Source organism: Parasteatoda tepidariorum, chromosome 9 (assembly GCF_982258835.1).
Source record: "Parasteatoda tepidariorum strain Cologne lab strain chromosome 9, Ptep-v5.0, whole genome shotgun sequence".
Classification (NCBI taxonomy): domain Eukaryota; kingdom Metazoa; phylum Arthropoda; class Arachnida; order Araneae; family Theridiidae; genus Parasteatoda; species Parasteatoda tepidariorum.
In genome coordinates, this window is record NC_141763.1 from 12,751,783 (window position 1) to 12,777,070 (window position 25,288).

A 25,288-nucleotide genomic window follows, 5' to 3' on the forward strand; every position below is an offset into this window, starting at 1 on the left:
GTTTCATCGTTATGTAATACATTGCTTAGATACTATAAGCAAACTACTTCATTTGACTTTTTAAACATAGGCGCATATTATTATTATTTCCAGAGATCTTTCATTTTCTTGACAAAAAGAATTTTGAGCGTGTTGTAAAAATATATTATTATTAAACAAAATCCTTTAAATATTACATTTTAAAATCTTCAAAAAATAAATGCAACGTTTCTTGATAAATTTTAATTATCTAACGAAAATATTGGCCAATGTAAAAATAATACAAATGAGATAGATTGGAAAAATAACGCGATATATTATTGCATATTGATATTTTGACAATATACATACGAAATATACATTTAAAAAAATCATACTTATCGGCAATAGGGACAAATGTTCGTTTTGGCGCCAACAAAGTCGCCAACACATGGTCCTTATAACCGTTAAGTACCATAAACCAGAAAAATTAAAATTGAAAAATTGTGGGTTACTTATGATGCAGAGATTTCGTTGACCGAGAAAAGACTTTCAACTATTTTCATTTAGAAGAGAGATGTTCAAATCGCCACTAAGAAAATGTGTTTTATAAATCGTGTTCTATTCACCTGTAATTCTCATCCCGTTTTTCACGGAAATTCATGCAAACTATTTAAACAAGGATACTATCTTCCTTTAGCCGTGTCGTGCTGACCACAGCAACACCTGCTGTCCGACACTCACTACAGGTCGAGCACCTGCTCGCCAAGAATCAGGAAGCTAAAAAGTAATTCTCCTTTTTTAATTGAAGTAGATTCATTTTGGCGGCATTTTAACCAGCAGCAGATGGAATATTTCTACCTCACTCTCGGCTTGTTCTTAGTTCTATCGTCCATGAAAGGTATGTTGATCTGGGGAAAAACACTCCACGCTCCCCTGCCGGAGCTAGGTGATTTTGATTTATGTAATAATTATTAAAATATCAATTAAAAAAAGTTTAGAACAAAAATTTCGCTTTAACGCTAGATTGCCCAAGTCATTTTGACTGCTTTCTAACTGCTTTTTCATTTGCAAAAAATGTGCAAATAATAATGCATAATTTTTTTTTCTAAGTAAAGTAAAAAATTTTTATTGTTAACATTTACTAATAACTTGTTATATAAATGTAAATAATATTAAAAATTAATTAAACATATTTTTTACACATTAGTTATTATTTCACAATGCAGTCGTTTTGATTGCTTTTGGGCAATATAGGTATATATACTATGTTTCAGTCCTTCTAGTGTAAATATCTTAGATATCAAAATAAGAGGATTAGAAAAAATATATACTGAATCAAATATCGTATAATCAAAAATGATAGAGTATCATATAATCAGTAATTAAGTAGAAATTAAAATTTCTTTAGGGCTCTGTCTAAAAAAAAATTTAAAAAGTCCCGCAAAAAAAAAAAAAAAAAAAAACTAATGTTATTTTTGTAATAACAGAAAAATGTTTTATGTTTTTAGGAAATTAATTCGAAAAAAAAAACAATATATAATCTATTAATAAAATTAATAATTCAAAAATCGTATAATTAATAAATAAAGTTACATTTAAAACAATAAAATGTAATAGGAATTAAATTCGAAAAAAAAAACAATATATAATCTATTAACAAAATGAATAATTCAAAAATCGCATAATTAATAAATATTTACATTTAAAACAATAAAATGTAATAGAAAAAATTTAAAATCTGGTTTGCCAAGTAGACTAAAAAGGAGATAGTAAATTTATTCAAACCTAAAATAACAAAGGTTAGGCACATCATTTTCGAAAGACTTGGGGGGTAGTTTTAGGTGGTGATAAAGGCCTATAATGAAAATTATGCTTCCAACATTTTTCGTTTTAGGTCTTAGAAATAAAAAATAATTTCGCCCCTAATAGTTTTCATGAAACAGTTTTTAAAATTATTATTTTGTTTTATTAATTTTTTTCATTGTAGTTTTGTGTCTGTTTGTTTATGTCAAAAAAATAGTAAATAATAAAATAGAGGTTACTATTTTTGGAAAACTATTAAAGCTCGTATTTATTAAAATTCCAAATAAAATTTAAGCATTCTAGTAAGTCGGAGAATGATCGAAATTTTAATTACTGATACATTTTTTTGTCGATAATATCATGATTTATTTAGTTTTTAACGTTCAGAAAATGATTGAATCTTATATGGCACTGAATCAAGCACAGAACTCCAATCAAAATTTGAAAAAACTAGTTAGTAGGAAAATGCGCCAAAATTTTGATTGGCGATAAAATTCTTTTAATAATCATTTACCGATAAATTCTGCTGTAAATCGATAGATATAACGATAAATCCGATCCTGAAACTGCTGAAAATTGACTTGTCATCAGATACAAATTTTTATATTAGATTTAAGAACTCTAATTAGTTAAAAATAGTTCGAAATTACTGTTAAAGATTGATTCTGGAAATTTTAATGCAAGGTTCCACACAAACAGACGCGACAGCGGTGAATAAAACGGTAGTAAAAATCAGATTTCCTTTAAAAAATAAATAAATAAAAGCAGTTTAAAATTGATCAATTTTACGCACTATACTGTACTAACACATTTTTTTCTTATTTTTCAAGAAATACTGAAAGAAACATTTTATAAATTAAGAAGTCTTTCGATCATGCGATTTCTGATACCAGTCAATGAAGTTTGAAGCTTTTAGAAGTTACAGGGATCGACAATAAATTACAAAAGGAAAATAATATTTTTGATCACGATATGACAAAAAATGCAGCAATAAATTTGTAATTGTTAACAATTATTTTGTTTATTATATGCAATAACTGCACAACATTTTTAAACCTGTATTATAATATTAATGAAAATATGGACATTTTCATGCTAAATTTTTCGTCTTACGTTTTTTTTTTTTTTTTTTTTTTGTTGTTGTTGCTAGAACTTTAAAAATATTTAATAAAATTAAACAAAATTTTTGAAGCAATTTAAAATTAATTACAAACTTTTTTCTTTAAAATTTAAAAAAAAAATTTTTTTTAATAGTTTCATTCTGCGTATGCGTGATCAAGATTGAAAAAAAAAATTTCCTTCATAATTTTGTAGTAAATTGTATATGGCAGCCAATGAAAAAAGCCCGATTTGAATTTAAAAAGTTTCAAGCAATTTTCTAAATAGTTTTTGTACTTTTTAAAAGAAACTCGAAATGGTAAGGGGTTTTCTACAAATATTATTTTGTATCATAAGACAAAATTAAATAACGAATGATAATCCCTTAACACCGAAACATAAGGAAAGAAAATATACTTTTAAGGGGGATAATCCCCAACAATGCCGATGTCAATTTTAATAAATCTTGTTTATTAGTACAAAATGAAATTTGAGAAAAACCCCTTATCATTTTGAGCTTTGCGTTACCCGGAAAGGAAACTCACGAAAACCTCCCAAGGATAACCTGACGGCAAGGGAACTCTTTATATTCTGAGCCATAACGGCTCGGCCTGATTAATAATAAAAAATGGTTGCTTATAAAAAATAATTTCATTGAGATAATGATGAGCTGGAATCCTATTACAGCCAAGCAATCTGAAAAACATTTTCGTGGTTTTTCTTTGCGTGTAACGCAGAATTTGGTAATTTTAATTTCAATTTAATATTTGTTAAAATAAATTATTTTCATGACATTTATAAATATTATGTTACACCAGTACTTAAATTAAACTCTTACTTTGATTTTTTAGGGATGAGTTAAAAATTACAAAATAACTATGAAGAGCATCTCGTTATATTCACAAAGAAAATTGGCTGTCTGGCAAAGACGCTAAAAAATTATATATATATATATATATATATATATATATATATATATATATATATATATATATATATATATATATATATATATATATATATATATATATATATATATATATATATATATATATATATATATATATATATATATATATATATATATACAGGGTGTCTCAGTTAAGCGTTTCAGAACTTCTAAGAGGGGTAGGGGGCATCCTGACGACTCGAAATCATATAGCAATGTGGGGTCGGAAATGCTTTCCTGAAGCGGTGACGTACACAGAAGCACCATAAAGAAAAGAGACCGTAAGTGAAAAATCGCTATAACAATACATTGAAAAAATTATATGGCCTCCTCGGTCACCCGACCTATCATGTCTTGATTTCTGGAGTCATATGAAAACACTGGTTTATGACACCCCTGCTGATAATGCTGGTTGCAAGAATCGCAGTAGCTGCCTGCGAAATATGCCTGGAGTATTGCAGAATGTTCGAATGTCCATGCGCCGGAGATGTAAGTGTACATTGTAGCCGGTGGCAGAAACTTCGAACACTTACTTTGGCCCATGTACCAGATAATTTTTTCAATATATTATTATAGCGATTTTTCACTTACGGTCTCTTTTTTTTATGGTGCGTCTGTGTACGTCACCGCTTCAGGAAAGCATTTCCGACCCCACATTGCTATATGATTTCCAGTCGTCAGGATGCCCCCTACCCATATATATATATATATATATATATATATATATATATATATATATATATATATATACATATATATATATATATATATATATATATATATATATATATATATATATGTTACCGTGAGTAACCGGGAGCAAAATAATGTCGATTTTCACCGGTGAATGTCAACCAGGGGCGGATCCAGAAATTTTTCCGAAGGGGGGGGAGGTCATTGACTCAGATTCCCCCCTCCCCCACAATTAATTATTTTTATAAAAAAAAAATTTTAATATTTTTTTTTTTGAAAAAACAAAAAAACAACTGGGGTTTTAAATGCTAAGTCTTCTCATTTACTTATTTCATAATGATCTATAGAACAATACATAAATAATTCAAGTATTCAAAATCTTTAAATCATAAATGTAATGCGTTTTTTAGAAACTTTGGCAAATCTGTCAATGATTTTTTTCAACATCCAAATCAATTTCTCGATGAATGTTTAATAATGCGAGTCCATTTAAACGTTCTTGATTTTGAGTTGCTCTAAGTTTGCTCTTGAGTTGCTCTAAGTTTGCTCTTGAGTTGCTCTAATTGTGCTAAGTTTCCTCTTGAGTTGCTCTAAGCCAAGTTTTGAGACGTCAAAGAGTTGAAAAGGAACGTTCTGCTGTTGCTGCACTAACTGGCAGAGTTATTAAAATTCTCAACAACCTATCGATTGATTGATGGGCGCAAATCGATGTCACAGGCATTAATAATCTTGGAAAGATCGTTGGGCACTTCAAGTCCTGTTTCTGTTTCACGCTGCCATTTTGCCACCCAAAGACGGTATTCTGTTTCGACAACTTTTACGGAAGCATTTAAGAGATTCTTATAAAACTCGGCAGTTTCACGAACGGCTATAAGATCTTCTTCTGTAACAGTTTGACGAGGTGAAAAAACTCGTAGATTAAAAAGTTTCATCACATCTGGGGAAAGTCTGTCCTTTAAATCTGTTAAAATATTATCTAATAAAGGAATATAAATAGCCTTCCGAAAATATTCTTCAGGGGGTCTGGTTTGATTATTTCTTTGTGTTTGTCGAGAAATTAAACGTTTTGGTGGCAGCTCAACATTTAATTGTTCAGCAACATCTTCAGAAAACATTTGTTGAAAAACAGTATCGACCCTTTTTCTTTTATTCTGGAGAATAGTAATAGTATCAGTCAAAGCGGTTGTGGCCCTTTTTAAATCCAGGGATGGAGTTTTCAAGTTTCGCAAGTTTCCCATCTTCACCTTTATGCAATCTTAGGTTAAACCTGTTGGAGCGCTCGGCGTGCTTCACCATTATTAATTTTTACAATGAAACTATGACGAATTTCGTTTTAATCTTTTGGATTATGATTCTTGAAACAGTGAAGAACATAATTAGATGGATAAAAAAGCGATTTTTCTGACCTACCTAGGTGTCTATGCAGGGCCGGATTGAGAGCCTTAGAGGCCCTAAGCAATTACTAAAATTAGAGTAAGTTTACAAAAGTAAATTTATATAACTGCAAGAGGAATAAAAAAAATTTCAATTAACTCTTTGAAGAGTTTTCAACGCTAACCACATATTTTGTGATCTTAGAGCCGAACTAAAATTATTTTGGTAATTCTGATGTTTTATTTTTTTAAAAATTCCCTGTCCCACAAGCTATTTTTTTTTTTTTTTTTCATTTTAATTCTATGAAATATAACATAATTTTTTATTCAAACTTTCCTGGTGTTCCGTAATATCGTTTAATATGCTCTTGAAATTTTTTCTATCAAATAAGTGAAATTTTTTTATTGTGGATCTCAAATTAATATTCATGTAAAAAAAATTATCGACCATTAACGAATTTCTATAGAGAATAAAAAAATTTGCAAAAGCTTAACACTGTATCAAAATTGAATTAATAATCAATAAAATTAACAAACAATTTTTCTTTTATCTTTGAAAGTGTTGAGACACCTGTGATAAATCTCTGTGAGTTTATAGAATTGTTCTTATTACCTACAGCATTTATTATTATTAACTGAATGAACTCACTTTCGTATTTATAACGATGGTAACATGAAATTGAACTATCTACTACTTTCTGATTAGCTACAGTATTCAAATCTGTACTTGAGCTCCGTGCTTATTGAGAATTTAAGTCGTTTCCTGACCCTAACAAATAGAGTTTATTAACACTATATCGGCAAATAGGACGTATCACAAATAGATATTTTAATTACTTAAGTAGCCAAAGTGCTCCAAATTTCGCCAGCATTCTATTGACAAAACCAGTTACGATTGCTTCCGGACCACTGAAAGCCAAGTTTATTGTCATTTTATAACTAAAGAGAATTTTTTTCGTGAAACAAAACTTCGAATTTCTTCGCTTTATGGGTAGAATCTACAAATTTCAATTGTGTCTGAAACCCAAAGTCTGTGTCTGATTACACTCAATTCATTTATTAAAAATCCCAATCAAAAATATTCTAAAACTATATTCAGTAGCGCGACAGCCCATAGAGGGCCAAGGCCTACTGTGACCATCTCAGTTTTCTTGACCTTGGGCTCTGGGGTGCAGGAGCATATGCTCCGGTCAGGTGGTCAGCCGAACGCGGAAACCACAGTGTTTAGTTCCCAAGCATGCTTGGTACTAATTTATCGACCCACTGAAGGGATAAAAGGCTGAGACAACCTTGCCCGGCCCCAGGATCGAACCCAGGACCTGTGGCACGGGAGCGCGAAGCCACCGGGCGTTTCAAAATATTCTACACCTTTAAAATGTATTCAACATATACAGTTAGAGTACTCAATTAATAATAAGTAAACTTTATAATTGTATCTTTATATGTTACTTCATCTTGATTTCTCTTTTTTTGAAAATTAGTGAATTTTGTTTTGAAAAGAGTTTTGTATTTAAAACAGACTGTATATGTTGAATCAGCCTTTATAACACACTTATATGCTTGTATTGAACACTAATTGATTATTATAAATTTTCGTTGCTTCCTTTTCAAGCCTCGTTGCATTATTAAAATTTAAAAAAGATGAATACTTTTAAAATCAAACCAAGTCTCCTTGAATATGAAATTAAAAAAAAGAAAGAAAAATTAACGCATACAGATAGAGTCGCACTGTTCGTTAGTTCAATTTTCTGGTATACGCGGAAAATTAGTAACATGTTGAAGATTAGTAATTAGAACAAAAACAAAAACCTAGAAAAAATGATTACTTAAAAAATTATTACGCAAAAAACGTATAAATGATTGCGCAAAAAGCGATTACGTTACAGTGATTACGTAAAAAGTGATTACGCGAAAAGTGATTACGCGAAAAGTGATTACGTAAAAATTGATTACGCGAAAAGCGATTACGTAAAAATGATTACGCAAAAAGCGATTACGCAAAATGATTACGTAAAAAGTGATTACGTAAGAAGATTACGTAACGGAGAAAGTGATCACTCAAAAAATCATGACAACCCAGCAGCAAACAACTCAACTCAGCTCGGCAGCGGGAGGTTGCTCAGCTTGTTTTTTGCGGCAGACTTCGAAGAATCTCTACGGTTGCTTCTTTTTCAAGCCTCGTATTAAAATTTAAAAAAGATGAATACTTATACAATCAAACCAAGTGTCCTTGAATATGAAATTAAAAAAAAGAAAGAAGAATTAACACATACTGATTACAGATAGAGTCGCACTGTTTCAATCTGTTCAAGTTTAAAATATTCAATTTTCTGGTGCACGCGGAAAATTAGTAACTGATGTAACTGACTGCTTAGAAAAAATGATTACAAAAACCTAGAAAAAATTATTACTACTTAAAAAATAATTACGCAAAAAAGCGATTGCGTATAAATGATTGCGCAAAAACCGAATACGTAAAGGTGATTACGTAAAAAGTGATTACATAGCGATTAAGCAAAAAGTGATTACGTAAAAAGCGATTACGTAAAAAGTGATTACGCTAAAAGCGATTACGTAAAAAGTGATTACGCTAAAAGCGATTACGTGAAAGTGATTACGTAAAAAGCGATTGATTACGCGAAAAGCGATTACGTAAAAATGATTACGCTAAAAGCGATTACGTAAAAGTGATTACACAAAAAGTGATTACGCGAAAAGTGATCACGCAAAATGTGATTACGCGGGGAGGGTCATGATCCCTCTGACCCCTCCGCTGGCCCGCCACTAATGTCAACAATCACATAGTCGCTTTGGTGAATGTCCGAAATTTATTTTATATTAATTTATTCGTTGATATTACTATATTTATTCGATATTTTAATATCTGCTGAGGATAGATTAGGAGAAACATCAGTGTTCGGAATAAGCGATTACGTAAATGCATACTGGGCAGCCGCAGTTGACCTTAAAAAAAAACATTGATGTAGGGCAGGGGTGGCGAACCTTTATACACCAACGTGCCATTTTTTCTAAAAAAAATTTTTTATGAAATTACAGACGTGCCGTCAAATAATTTTGACTTCATGATTATTGGGAAAATAATAATACTAAATACTATCAACTCAAAACTCTTTATTTACATTGAAAAGAAAATACATTTTGCAATGTCTCAGTTATACGCGTAATTCAACTTAAAGTAGCATCAGTGGGACTTCTGTTTTTGCAGATTAAATTACAAATAACTTATATTAGGTTGTAAGATATTAGTTTAAGCAGGAATGTTGATTTTTTTGCTAGTTATTTATTGTTAGCTTGTTTTTTATGGTTATTATCTGTTCTTTTAACATTAATTGTTAAATTTTTTATTAATAATTGTTTATTATTTTGTTTGTTTTTTGTGAATTTTAATTTAATTGTTACATATGCTTCATAGGGTGTGACATTTGTGTAATAACAACTCATAGTGCAATAACAATTGTGATCGGTGGCGTGCCCAAAATATTGTGTCGCGTGCAATAAATGGCACGCGTGCCTTTGGTTCGCCATCCCTGATGTAGGGTATATAAGGCTGTGGAACTTAACTAAAACTAGCATATATTTCGGACATCTACCAAAGCATTCAATGTCAACATTCACCAGTGAAAGTCAACAACCACCAATTTCAGTTATTCACCGTAACATGTATATATATATATTGTAATTAATTTGATACATTTTATTCACAGCGAGTGCGATGATGTGTTACATTTGCAGTCACTCTCCCAAAGACAACAGAACGGATAAATGCACTGACCACAATTTCCAGTACAACAATGTCTACGTTGATGACTGCAAACTAGGCTGTGAGACGGTCGTGCAATACGATGCAAATGGTATAACATACTGAAGCAGATTGACTTCTATTCTTTCGCTCAAGAGAGGGCGCTCTGAAATGTTCTCTGCAGTTTAAATTAAGAGCGCCCTCTCTTGGGTGACAAAATAAAAGTCAATATGTTTCACATTCATAATAATTGGATTGAATATATTTACTTTGTAAAATCATTATTTGCATTTTAAACAAATGTTATTTTTACCTTTTGTCTCTAAATTGAAATACAGTCGGACCTGTTTATTACGAACCCTGATTTAACCGCGTCCCTTACCAATATTTTTTTGGAAAAAAAATTTAAAAAATCAACATATTTTTTTATTTCATTAATAAATACAAAGAACTAAAACAAAACATAATACACAAGTTCTTAGTTGAAATTTTAATTTCTTCATATAAAAAATAATATTATTTTCCCCATCAGTAAAAAATATTTAATTAACCATCAGTTTACTATTATCCCAAATTATCTCGAAAAAGAAAAAATGTATATTTTTTCTTTGTATGGATGGTGTTTTCTACAAAAGCTCGATACCGCCTAAATTTCCGGGTTACTGTTTCCGTTGTATTTTAAAGCCATTTGGCATCGTTGTGTTTTGAGATTCTTGAAAACAATGTATTTGATTACTTATTACCTGTGTTTGCAATGCTAACAACACTGGTGCTTACAATGCCAAAAGTGTTAACACTAACGTAAGATGGTGCACAACTTGCAACAAGAACAAACAGTAATAAACTTATGGAAAGAGGCCATATCAAGACTGCCAAAAAAGCGAGTTATTCAAAATCTAGCAACCATGTCACCTTTTTTAACTATATATCTTTAAAAAACTAAAACAAATTTGCACTTCAAACTCATTACATATTAACATTAATATCTTATGAAATATGGCAGATTTGAGCTCAGAAATTATCTTATTTATTTCTTTTATTGAAAACAAAATTATCCGTTTGAAAACATCGCCTATCAGAATAACATGTAGTAAGCAGCAGCAAACATTTTAACCGGAACTAGAGTAGGTGACGAGCTCGAGATTGTTATTGTTTACATTTCTATTGAAAACACCATCCATATGTTCACATCTTCTTAATCTGAAAAATCATCTGCATTACTTTCACTTAGCGAGCGCCATTTTTTTACTCTTTTTTTTTTCTATGTGAATGCATCAACCATTGTATGTAGTACAATTGCACACAACACGTCTGCAGTCTCACAAATAGCAAAACTCCCAAACAAATATTGGCAATCCTCCAATCGCAGCAGATTATTATTATTTTTTGTTTTGCTTCCGGTCGAATAAAAACGTGATAAAACAAATCATAGTAATTCTACTAAGCCCGAGTTTACTCGGGATGTAATAAATATTTGAAATGTATGCATATCCGAGTTAACTCGGGATGATCAGGAAAGCGGTTAACGAGATCATAGATTAAACGAGGAAATTTTTAATCAAATGTGTGTGCATAAAAACCTGCTACTACGTTCACAATTAGGATTCAACACAATTTTTTTTTAATTTTTCAGACGAAAGTAAGATTTTGAAGATAAATTTTTTTCCCTGCACATGGAACGTACCATAGTCGTTATAAGAAAAAAAAACTTTTATAGCGATGTCCATTTTTAATCAGTACCCTCTATGCAAATTATTAATATGGAGCAAAAAGGACAACATTAAGAAAAGTTATAGTTTTATGAAAATAAAAAAGTGGTTGTGGTCTCAATTTTTAAAATTTGGAAAATTTCTCCAACACTACATTGTTTGGGTTCTTTGGGAAAATGAATTGATTTGAATGACATCGCAAAAATTGGCGCTTAAAATGTGGAATAACTGTACTTTGTGGTGCTTTCAAGTGTCCAAGAATTCTAAATTTGATGAAGTGTTTTTGATAGTTTTATTTTTATTATTTAAAAAGTGACTATCTTTTTTCAGGACGGAGAAAAGAATATGATCAATAAATTTTCATTCCTTGAAAACCGAGTTTTCAGTAATGGCAGAAAATGTGATTTTTACTTAAAAGAACTCATTAACGTGAAAAACTGTTTTCTGAAAAATAGCCCAATTAATAAATATAGTTTATTTTTTTCATGTATTTTTAATTATCACATAGAAAATGAATAATTCAATCTTTGTCATTTTTTTGCATATTTATAGTGTATATCTTCACATATCGGCTATAGAACAAAGTTCAAATCTAACAATACAGTCAAACCTTCAGTACAGTATTCATACAGTGTTGTGAACCGTCAAGAGACCAAAATTTCGGTTCTCTAAAACCGAGACTTCACTATAACCGTTCCACAAACAATTTTAATTAATCTTTCCAAACTTCCCCTTTTTAATTACACATTATTTAAATAAATGACCCATAAAATGAAATACAAAAATGACTGAAAAATAATACGTAGTAACAAAAATGTGTTAACTTTTATTTTTTAGTACTCTTCGTCTTGCGTACAAAAAAAAATTAGTAATCTTTATCTGATGGGCAATCCTCAACATCAGATATGGAAACACTTCTCACCGATAACTTTTCCTGAATTTATGTCATTCCGCTTTTTAAACCTGTATCATAAAAGTAGTCTCACCAAATAGCTCAGCTAATTCATCGGCTTTGACTTGAAGCATTTGTCCAGATACTGGAAGATTGCGGCTTGTTCGAATGCTGAACCAATTCAATAATGAAGCAAATAAGAAAAAATTCTTTATTGCTACATTCAATGCTATAAATGGTTTTAAAAATCGGTATATGAATTTATTTTGAAGTAGAAATTTCAAAATTATTTTTAAAAAAATGAAGAAAATAAATCAGTCGAAGTCAGAAGAAAGTTCATAATATGCTTCCTCGCTTTTTTTTGGTTCATTATATCCACAAAGAGTAACGGTATACGTGCACTGGAGCGAATATTTCGTTCACTATATCCGAGAGTTCACTATAAACCGTGTTCACTATAGCGGGTTTTGACCGTATTATTTTTTAAATGATAAAATTGCAACAATTATTGTCCAATATATTAGTTCGCAAGAGGATATAAACTGACTGATTTCATAACTGATTGACAATCGCTTTGTAATACAAAAAAGCAATATCAAAACATTATTTTTTAAATGATAAAATTGCAACAATTATTGTCCAATATATTAGTTCGCAAGAGGATATAAACTGACTGATTTCATAACTGATTGACAATTGCTTTGTAAAGATATACAAAAAAGCAATATCAAAACATTATTTTTTAAATGATAAAATTGCAACAATTATTGTCCAATATATTAGTTCGCAAGAAGAAATAAACTGACTGATTTCATAACTGATTGACAATCGCTTTGTAAAGATATACAAAAAAGCAATATCAAAACATTATTTTTTAAATGATAAAATTGCAACAATTATTGTCCAATATATTAGTTCTCAAGAGAATATAAACTGACTGATTTCATCTCTAATTGACAATCGCTTTGTACAAGCTTGCAAAGCATTGAAATATTTTTAAGTAATAAAATTGCACCAAATGTTGTCTAACATATTGAACGTAGGAACTGGGTCTTAAACTGGATATGAGTCATATTAGAGCTGGCTCTTAAACTAATTGATTTCATTACAGATGAAATGGAACAATGGCGTAGGAACTGTCTTCAAACTGAACAGAAACTCTTGAACGTGTGCCACACTGAGAAAACACCCGGATGGAGAATCGTCAGATGTACATGCAACAGGGAACTTTGCAATACAGCTTCAGAAATCATTCCATCTTGTTTCATTATGAAATGTTTAATAATTGTGTTGTGGATGTTGCTCATTAAGAGATAAAGCAAACTAATTCCTTTTTGAAATTGAATGTTTGGAGAAGAGCTCTCAGTGCCCAATTATAATGAAGTTGGTTGGTCCAATTGTAGTATATCGAATTCCGGTTTAGTGCCACTTATAAAAATCTGAAGTTCAAAGTTTTCAAAGTCTAAAATTCATAATTAAAAGAATCGTAACTGAAATTGGGCCTAGAGTCTGAATTTCGATTTAGTGTCTCTTATAAAAATGCTCAGTTTAAAGTTTAGAAACTTAAAATGTCTCAATTAAAAAAGTTGCATGATTAAAAAAAATATTCTAAAATGTTTGCAACACGTGTATAAATTTTAAAAATTTTACTTTTTTCGGTAATAAAGATGAATCTTACAGAAAATTCTAATAGTGTTTTTTGAAAATAGGTGAAAGTGTCGAATTCTAAATTTTATCATTCATACAATTATACCTTAAGCATAGAACCTGAAATATTTTGTTCATTTAAATAATAAATCAAGCTAATAACGTTTCACAAAATGTTGAAGTACACATCTCAAATATTGATTAATGAGTAGAGAAAAAAATAAAAAGAACTACTGTTAAAAATAAATACTACTAACAGACATTTAGTGCCTCTTCACACACTGTAGCCATGCCCCATAAGCTCATGCATATGCCCAAGAAAGTTCCTATATCTAACGTAGTTATAGAGTAACGACACATGGATAACAGCTCTCATAGGCTGAATATTTCTTTACTAAAATGTTAGTTATTTTGCTAAGTTACTACTAGTAGAAAATGTTAAAATCGAGGTCAAAATGAATTTTTTATTTTAAAAGCTAAATCAGTAAATCAAAAATTTACGCAGTTATTCCTGAATTTCCATAATTTTTATCTAGGTGAAAAAACCTCGCCCACTTGGCGATAGTTAAAAAAGTTCAACAACTTTTAAAATATATATCTATAGTTACTTGTAAGCCCAGATAAATCTTTACTGCAAGATGGCAAATAAAATTTAAAATAATAGCTTTACTTCAAACATAAGGTATTTAAACTGTATCTATTCTAATATTTTAGGCAAAAAGAGCTAATTCAAAAAAACATTAGTGACATGAATTTGAAGTGGTTCAAAAAAGGGAAACAATCAGAGAATTATCGCCAAGTGTGGTCGATCTCTTTCTCCTCATATGTGGACAATTATGAAGCTGCTTTTCACAACTCTCTATCTACGTTAGATACAGGGACTCTAATTTGGAACTATCGTTTGTTATGAATCGCTTGTCACGACAGTGCATCTACTATAAAGAATCTTCCATATTTATACACCAAACAAATGTTTTTATTGAATAAAAGATTTTAAAAAATTAACAAAAAGTGTGTTTTTTAAAAATGGTTAACGGTTGGAAATTAAGTACGTTTAATAAAATGTTATGAAGATGTTAATCATAGAAAAATAGATAACCACAACGCATCATTTATTTCTTTGTGGGCAGTAAAAATAACGTTTGTTAAACAGTTCCGTAACGACTGCTGCTACGGTCTTTTTTTCTTCAGAATCTATCAGAACAATCAATTATACAACAAGCGAAATTATAATTATCGGTTTTATTCGTCTTGTGCGACGATAACTCACTCGTTATTTTTTTTATAACCCTATTTTTTTCGTCTACTAATATTCAACTCTGCAGCCTTGTAATTTTGAACTTAATCCAGATGTCAAGGGAACTCCTGGATCGAGTATTGGGAAAAATTTGCCTTCGTGGAGGACTTTTTGATGGAACCAATCCGCATTTGCGTTACATGGAGAGAAAGACCACGAGAACCTCCCACGATTAGATTGGCGGCAAGGGGACTCTAATCCATGATCCGTCTACCACTGAGGAAATTTCACGTCAGCACTGTGGTCGGTACAAGCCGGATGCGGAATTCGTATCGACTGTGATTCGAACCCGGTTCGCCTCATTGGAAGGCGAATGCCTGAGCCATCGCGGCTCTTTAGAATCTATTAGAGATCATATTTGAGGTGGAGATAAGTAAAGGCAAAATTATAATTATCAGTTTTATTCGTCTTGTGTGATGAGAATTCACACACTAAGAATGGCTTTTAGTCTTCCTTTTGAAATAAAATTTCTTTTAGACTTATTTATTTATTGGTACACATACAAATGTAGACTTGTGTACTCAGTAAAGAATGAACAATGGCTTATATAGGGTAAACCAACCAGTGAAGGAACATTTCATGTATATTGATTAAAAATAAGAATTTGAAAGTTTTTCTTTAGAATGGTCGGTAACAATAGCTTACTGCCAAACAATAGAAAGTCATCTAGCAATGTTTTGGATTACCTGGTCAAATAGACTTCTCTGGAAAAAATTTTGAATTTGCTATTATCTGTGCAACACTTTGCTTCTTTGAAAAAATAATAAGGTGTATTTATATGTTAATTGCATGTAATAGTTTCATTTTTCTCACTGTGAAAAAGAGAATTCAAAATATAGTTATTGAAGTTACGTTTCATTTTTTAGCATCATAGCATAATAAAGTACTGATATAAGGGGGTGTTTATTCACTGGATCACCAAACAATGAAAAACCATTAAGGAACAAGTGTTCCTTAACTGTTTTTCTTTTCTAAGTTAATGAAAATAAAAGATAAACTTTAATTTCCTTGTACCTTTAGTGATGTTCCGCATCAAAAGTATGTTAAAAATACGAAAAACAACTTCCAACCAGTGAGGTAACAGGCATGTTCCTTTACTGGGCGTAGATTTCCCAGTGAATGAACAGTATGTGTTAATATGTTGACACTTTAATTTTCAATTCATGATTACAAAATTTTTTTAACATTTTCCAAGTATTTATATGCTATAATTTCAAGAATGGGCTTGTTTTTAAATATTTGTATGGCTTATAAATTCATAAAGAGCATTAAAAAATAACCAAAATTAAGTGTTCCTTTACTGGGTGTTCATTCACTGGTAAGAGCTGTTTCTTCACTTGTTCTTCTTACTACTTGTTATTTGAACCTCCAAAACTTTAAAACAATATTATGTAAGTTCTCTACAATTTTTTTTACATAATTTGCAATTAGTAACAAATATGTCGACACTGTCATTTAACTAAAATTGCGAGTTTTAACTAAAGTTTTCGAGAACTAGTTATTTCAAAAATGCCTAAAGTAAAAGCCTGCACAAGCAAAAAACTGGACAGTTTTGTGAAAGAGTTTGGGTCGGATGTGTTTTCTACTGATGGGAGCATTCTGTTTTGTAAGGCATGCGAGAAGTCAGTAAATTTTGAGAAGAAGTATTTTATATCGGAGCACTTGGAGACATCTAAGCATAAAACAGCAAAAGATAAAAAAGATGGGAAAACACCGACTCTGATTCCCACCTGTTTTCAATTATCTTCTCGCAAATCGGAATTTGCAATGGATTTATGCAGATCATTTGTAGATGCCGGCATTCCGCTGTGCAGAGCCGTTTTTATGTTTATAGGGGCCCTGGGCCTGTCATTATCTGGGGGCCCTTTATGAGTAAATTTAGAGAAAAAATTTTTTTTTTATTTTAAGAGTAAAAAACATATAAATTAATTATAAAAACTTATATACATTATTTTTATCGAAAATTTAAGGTAACAATACTTTTCGCGCTTTTTGAGAGGCGAATCTTCTATCACATCATCAAAATCAATTTCCTGTAAGACATACAGTTTGCTTTGCAGCTCAAAATCTGTAAGACTTAGAAACATCAAATTATGAAGGTGTGCAGAAAATATGCTAGGAGTTAGAAAGAATACAAGAAAATACAGTTTGATTATTAGTTTTTTTTTTTATAATCGTTGAAAAACGGACTCAATTTTGAGCCAATGTTTAACTACGTAGCCTTGAAATTTTAAAACCAATCCAGAAGACAAGGAAACTCCTGGATCTGTTCGCAGAGGTATTGAATTGTCATAAGAACTTGGAGGAGTTTATGACCCCGACAGATTTAACATGCACCAGTCACCATTTTATACATGGGTATTATTCGACCGGCTGAATTTGAACTTCCATTCTCACGAGCAGGAGTCCATAGCCCTACCAACCAAGCTATCGTGGCCAAGTTATTAGTTTATTTTATAACAGCCCAATCAATTTCGAGTTTACGACTACTAATGTTCAGCTCTGTAGCCTTGTAATTTTGAACCCAATCCATCATACAGGAGAACTCCAGGATAAAGTATTGGAAGAAATTTTTGCCTTCATGGAGGACGTTATGATGGAACTAACCCTCATTTACGGTACATAGAGAGGAAGAACACGAGTGCCTTCCACGGTTAGCCTGACGGTAAAGGGACTCTAACCCATGATCCGTCTATAACAGAGAATATTTCACGTCAGCACTGTGGTCGGTAAAAGTTGGGTGTGAAATTCATATCAACCAGCCATCACTGGGATTCGAACTCGGTGCACCTCATTCAGAGGAGAATGCTCTATTCCTTGAGTCCATCTTCATTGAGTAATAACTCTGCGGCAGGTGCCAATTTTCTAATTTTATTAATTGGTACCAATTTTATTGATTTGCCGAAATTTAGTCATCTTCAAAATATAAATGGTAATTCAATCGTAATTTTTGTAGAAAAAAAATGGAAATAAACTGTTCTTATCCATCTGTTCTTAACTTCTTATTCTGCAATAAATGCAGAAGCAACCACGAGGGTTAATGAGCAAAATGAACAGGGAGCGGAGCCTTCTAGTTTTTTAAATAATTGTTAAATTATTCGTTTTTAGCTGGCATACTTAAAAAAAAAATAAGAAAAACATTTTTCAGTATTAATAAATTGTAATTAAAGACTGTCATCAGATGGAATAGAGCCCACGATCTCACAGTTTTGTGTTAGATTTCATAATCATCAGCCCCAAATATACACGCCTGCATTGCGGATATTTTTTTTATAATTTTTTTTAATTCAATAAATTAAGTCATTTAAATACTTGACATTCTGGAAAAATGTTTTCCAAATTACAATTTTTAACGTTTATAACAAGTATCTTCAGTTCATTTAAAAGTGAACCATAATTCGGCTTATCTTATTCATTTTTAGCTTATGTATATGCACCAAAAATAAATTCAAAACTAGACTAGATATAACACAAGGACTGCTAATTTAACTGTCGGATATAAAACCTTATTTAAGATTGATAATGATAAAAAGATGAAAAATCTACATTCCTCTAATTAAATATTTTAAAAATAGTCTGCTTTTAGGTTATAATGTTAATTACCTTAATCGTAATCTCGGGGTTCCGCCGATAGAAGACATTTAATATATCAATGAAACACACTAAAGCTTTATATCAGTTAGCAATTAGTTTTAGAATTACAATTATAGAATAATTATTTTTATTATAGAATGAAAGGTTTTAAAAGACAAATATTTGTTAATATTTAATCAAAGAAAAAACATAACCCATATTGAAATCTAACGAATAGCCCCTGATAAATTTTGTGACTAAAAAATATTGAAACCTGATTGATTTCCGGATTTTATAAACACCTTCTAGTTTTACTATTCAATCAAATTAGTTTCGATGTCTTTCACCTCACCTATCTCATTAGTGATTCAGCATATTTATATATAATTTTTGTTTCGTTCTTACTTAATATTAATTTGTTTGCGACAATTATTTTTTAAACACATTTTTGCGAGAAGCTTAAAAATATAATATTGAGGGCATTAACTGAAATATTATTATTTTTTTTTTGTATGCTTCTTTGACTTATATCATCCACACCGACAAGTAATTGTCTGCTCTAAATCTTGTGATAATGTAAAATGAGATAGCTAAACAAAACGTATGGAGTTATGTATATTCATGTTCAAAAGTATTAATTGTTTTTTTGAATTGACAATTTCAGTCATCTTTTAGGCATTTAAAACTGCAGCATATCACATGAAAGTATTAAATATATTACACAATAAAGTTTAATAAAAGAGAATTCTGATCCTTAGGAACAGATATTAAATAGTCTCATCATCGAATGATGGAGCACAATTACCTTTTAAACAAATTAAAAAAAATTTTACCTTTTAAACTAAAAATTTGCTTATTTTTAAATAATTTATTAATATTCAAATTGTTGAAAAGATGATATGATAACGAAGCTTTTTATTTTATTCAGGCATTTATTTATATTTTTTTCATTTATTTTTATTTTATTAAATTAAATGCACACGTTTAAAATAAAAACAAAGCTGTCAAAATTTCATATATAGTTTCGATTTACAATTTTAAGAAATTGTTTCGACCTTGATTTGGAAATTTAATAGTCTTATTAATTAAAAATTTGAGAAGCCTTATTAACTTTAGACACATAATAACAACAAAAATCAGGGAGTTAAAAATAGAAACGAATATGATCAATAAACAATAAAATCATAAGCAAACTAAATAAATTAATTTTGTGTACGAAATATAATATTACAAATTAAACATATTTCATATTTAGGGGAAACGTGGAAAATTTGGTCATACAGGAGATTTAAAAAGTTTTTTTCTCGTGTTTAAACATTTGTTTAGTTGATGATCATTTGATTTCAATGCTCGATTAATCAAAATCCTATGTCGTTTCTGTCTATTAGCAGTAAGTAAAATTTAAATAAAATTACATTTTTTATCTCAATTTCATCCAGAACAGAACAAATCAAGAGTTTTGGCAGACAGGCCAGTCAAAGAGGGAATTGAATATTGGCCGGCCATTTAAATAAATAAACAAAAAAATCACAAAGTATATATAAAAAACTGCGCAAACCTTTCATGTTTTCCCTAACCACAACCAAAATTGATATAATAAAAACATTTGCTTAGATTTATGTCTTCTTAATACCCAACGAAAATTTGATGTAGAAATTCCAATTCACGGATTCTCTTACGATTAATTTGAAAAATAACAAAATAAAATCAACTACAAAAGTTAAGCAAATAAAACTATTAGGCTAGTTGAAACATTTAAGATGATTATAAAAAAAATGCTTTTATAAAAAATTTAAAAAAATATATACATTTTCTATGAAAGAAAATTTAGAATTGAACGAGGCCCAATTTAAAGGCACTATGGAAATCTCAAGACAGAGTGACCCAATGGAATTCTAAGAAGACTCTCCCCCTATTTACAGCCCAAGAAATTTTTCTTCCTAGAAATTTATGAGCAGAAATCAGACAAAGGGGTGTTTCTGTGAATATCTGATATTTTCGAAGTTAGGAAAAAAGAGCCCCGAGGCAATATAAAGAAGCTAAAGACATTTTCCCACAGTGTAAGGTGAGAAGGCTATTTGACAACTCTGTGGGTGGTAGCTATGAAAGTGGGGATATTTTCATTAGTGGAAAGAGCTTTTTATTGCTCTTTTAGTTAGAAAAGTGAAGAGTAACAATTTTATATTTATAAGCACTGCGATTAGATTTTGAAAAGAATCCAACAGTGTAAGAAAGAAAAAAATATGTATATTATGGGCTTCAGAGGGCCTCAGCTCTGAATAAAACTTTAATAAAAAGAAGAAAAAAGTGGGGTTTGGGGGCCCTCTTAAGTTATAAATAATAATTGAGTTAGAATTTTAAAAAAAACAATTAATGCAACAAGATTTTAGACTTTTGGGGGCCCCATTAGAACTCGGGGCCCTGGGCCAGGGCCCACTTGGCCCATCCTTAAAAACGGCTCTGCCGCTGTGGATACTTGAAAATAAAAGTATACGAGCTTTTTTGCAAAATTATACGAATCAAAGTGTGCCCTGTGAATCAACTTTAAGGAAAACTTATTTAGATGACTGTTACCCCGAAGTTCTTAAAACTATTCAAAATGAAATCGGAACGAAAAACATATGGCTATCTATAGATGAAACGACAGATGAAACTGGACGATATGTTGCGAATGTTATTGTTGGTGTTATGGACCCATTTGAAAAACATAAAATCTTTTTGTTGACATCTGAGCAGTTGCAAAAGACTAACAGTACTACAATTGCACAGTTGTTCACTAATGCACTGGCTTTACTTTGGACAAATGGTACTGAGCATGAAAGAGTGCTATTATTTCTTACAGATGCAGCCTCCTACATGAAAAAATCTGGAAATGCCTTAAAAGTTTTATTTCCTAATATGATCCATCTAACGTGCCTTGGTCATGCATTGCACAGGAGAGCAGAGGAAGTAAGAGGTCTCTATCCTGAGGTAGACTCGCTTGTTTCTAGTGTGAAAAAAGTATTTGTGAAGGCCCCTTATAGAGTTCAAGTGTTCAAAGAAATTGCGCCAGACATTCAATTACCTCCTAAACCGATCCGTACGAGATGGGGAACATGGATTTCAGCAGTCTCATACTACTGCACAAATTTTGAGGAAGTTACTCGAGTCCTTACCAGCTTTTCGGATGAAGAGGCAATATCCATAAGAAAGAGTAAAAATCTGCTTAGCAGTTCTAAAATAAAAAATGAACTGACTTTTACTTCAAATTATTTTGGGAAGCTCCCTGGAGCTATTGAACACATGGAAAAAAGAAATATGTCTTTGTCCGAGTCACTAAATATTTTCGACAATACTGTTGAAGAACTTATGTCTGTGCCTGGACCAGCCGGTGACAGAATAAGGAAGAAATGTGAAAACGTCATCTCTGCAAATACAGACTTTGAATGCATCAAGGACATTGCAAAAGTACTTTCTGGTGATACTACAGTTGAACTTACCATATCTCCTACCATGGCAAGTTGTTTTAGGTACGCGCTCATAACCTCTGACGAAGTAGAAAGATCCTTCTCTTTGTTTAAAACTATATTGACTGACAGGAGACAAAATTTCCTTCGAAAATTTGAAAAAGCATCTAGTTGTGATGTGCAACAACAACCAATCATCAGAATAAATCTGCATGCAATATTATTGTAAGTACGAGTTTTCAATTTTTATTTCAGTTAAGGTTTTTTTTGTGCAATTATGTCCACTTCTTTTGTACGACAGTCGAGTGAAATGAATATGTAGGTATACCGGATACTTCTAGCAACTATTTTTATACCTTGGATACCTATATGGGCTTTTTGGCATTACCAACTACCATTTTGCTCCAATTTTAAGTGCCTATTTCAAACTTTCTAAATGCCTTTTTGCCTGCCTATTTTTGCATTTTTAATTGCCTGAAATTCCGGGCTTTAGTAATAACTATCGGGTAGAACCGATATTTCACGATATTAATTTGCTATGACTTAGTAATCCCCATACTGTACCAGATGTTGAAAAATCCACAAAAATCGTTCTTCATATGTCCTAAATGGGATCAAATGTTAAAATTGATAGGGTCATTCTCTTATTAATCTTTATTTACCACAATGAGTCCATGGTGGTAAACGAGGTTAATTATAGTCATATTTCAAAATTTGACCCGCAATAACACCTAAATATAAATGATGTTGTAATTCATTCAGGACACACTAGCGCTGCACAGTGGGCTATAGGCGACGGTCTTGGAAACATCCCTGAGAATGATCCGAATACATACCATCACAATTTTGATCCTCTGCAGTGGGGATGACACCCCCGCTTCGGTAGCCTGACGACCTGTACGCGAAGTCGAGCACTTTACGGTAGAACAGTTTAACGAGGACCAATACCGCCAACCCTGGGATTCCAACGCACACTGACCACAGCCAGTGATGCTTGACTTCGGGGATCTGTGTCTTAACGATTAGTCCTCAGCGGGATCCTAAATATACATTAAACAACTACCGTACACATTTCTTAGCAACAAGTCTCCTTCCTCCTTCTTATTATTTTTATTTATTAATTTTTTACACAAAATATACTTGCATTTGAGGGTTTGATTGTGATCGATTGTCACCTTCTCTTAATATGCGCCTTCGATTTTGATTAATAACTTATTTCTTAATGCCTTATCGTAGTACGTTTTGGTTTGGATTTATCCATATTTATTTCAAATAATCTTAAACGAAGAACCGCTCAGCCACTTGGCCGAAATTTCATAATTCTACAATATTTTTTCCCATCAGTATTATATATATACCACAACAAAATTACAATTCACTAGAATATAAGACACGTTAATTCGATTCTATGTTGGGGTAGCTTTCAGAACTCCCACTTCGATATGAACACGCCTATCTTGACAGTAACGCACACTTCCATCTGAACACGCCTACTTCGATGGATGCTCCACACAACAGTTGACATTATCCAATTCCTCGAGCTGTTTCTACTCAATCTCGATCACAAATAACGTACAACGTATTCACTCGACTGCTAAAGACAAACACAAGAGTGACCACGATCAGCACTCCAAAGTAGGGCGATCTTAATACAGCTCTCCCGACTTCTCACAAAACAGAAATGGCTCAACTAGTGGTATCCATTCATCGAATTCTACCGCAACTATAATTCTGGTGGGGGAGTACTGTAGCGTGTCTACCACTACAAAAATTACTACATATTTCAATTCTCTAGTATATAAAACATGCTAACTCGATTTTATGAAGGGGTACCTTTTCATAGAGGAAGGTTCACATTGCCGAAAACAACTCCCCCCCCCCACACACACACATATACATTAATATTAGATGTATATATTATAAGTTTACATTTTAGGCTTTTTAAAAATATTGTTGGTAGGTACAATAACAAATTATAGAGTAAAAAATCTTTAAAAGAAAAACAATTAAAATTGCCATCGCTTTGGGGAAAATTTTTACAACAATGCTTGCATCAAGAATAAAAAATTATAAATTTAAAATGCTTCTAATTAGTAAAGGAAATTTTTTAAAAATACAGTACAGAACCCGTTATCCGGAAATCAGAAAACCAAAAAACCGGAACGAAATTCGATAAATTTTCCCGCCATTTTTTTTTTAAAAAAATTCTCCTCATAAGATTTTAGGATTTTTCTTTCTTTTTTGAAAGATGTTTACCATACCATCATTTTAGAAATAATCATTACTGTATTACTTCATCGTTTTTTCTTCTTTTTAAGATTATTTCCTAATATTTTTTTTTAGTTGGGTTTAACAATAAAAAAAACTGCTTTTTGTAGCGATTCAGAAAACCGGAAAAATCAGTTATCCGGAATAGCGATGGTCCCGATCGCTCCGGATAATCGGTTCCCTACTGTATCTTTACCTTTCTTCCATCGCCCCCTCAATGTATGTAGTATATTCAATAAAGGTTTGAAAAACAAATAAAACATTAATTTAATTACATACTAACTGAACAATGTTAAAATAATAGTTTCTTTTCTACAAGCTATTTTGAATAGTTGGACACATTTTTAAAATAAGCCAAAAATAATAAATAAATGATAAAAATAATAAATATTATCAATATCTGCCTCTTTTAATTAGTTAAAATATTTATATAAACTTTTCTTTTGCAATTTTCAGTTCAATTTTCTTTCTTGCAATTTTCAAACATTTAACTGCAAAATAAATAAATAAATTTTATTTTAATCTCTATCATCAGTTTTAAATACTTCAAAAGAGGACACTATAATATTAGAGTAACCTTTCATGACCAAGTTCCCAGCAAGTATGAAACAAAACTACATTTTTCATACATTTTGCTACAGAAAAAACAGCATTTTTAGAATTTTTGACTTTGAAAAAAATAATAACAATAAATGTATTTAAATCAAAAGATTTACACATGAAATCACTAACTTGAGACAAAACATTGTTAGATAGTTAGTGAACATTTTTGTTAATTAATTTAATGAAATTTTTGGGAAAAAAATCAGGCAACAAACA

At 31.0% G+C, this 25,288-nt stretch overlaps 1 protein-coding gene across 1 annotated transcript; it reads left to right on the forward strand.

Moving 5' to 3' along the window:
• The first annotated feature begins 666 nt into the window (after window positions 1–666).
• LOC147803319 (uncharacterized) lies at window positions 667–14,896 on the forward strand. The gene is made up of 3 exons (XM_087150891.1): window positions 667–859; window positions 9,603–9,749; window positions 13,350–14,896. Exons 1-3 carry the CDS (start codon window positions 805–807, stop codon window positions 13,553–13,555), a joined length of 408 nt encoding a protein of 135 aa, XP_087007017.1. The 5' UTR covers window positions 667–804; the 3' UTR covers window positions 13,556–14,896.
• Window positions 14,897–25,288: the final 10,392 nt, after the last annotated feature.

Coding starts and splice junctions, on each gene's coding strand:
- LOC147803319 (XM_087150891.1), top strand. CDS start 805: ATGGAATATTTCTACCTCACTCTCGGCTTGTTCTTAGTTCTATCGTCC. Junction 860..9,602: donor AGTTCTATCGTCCATGAAAG/GTATGTTGATCT, acceptor TTTTATTCACAG/CGAGTGCGATGATGTGTTAC. Junction 9,750..13,349: donor CGTGCAATACGATGCAAATG/GTATAACATACT, acceptor ATTTCATTACAG/ATGAAATGGAACAATGGCGT.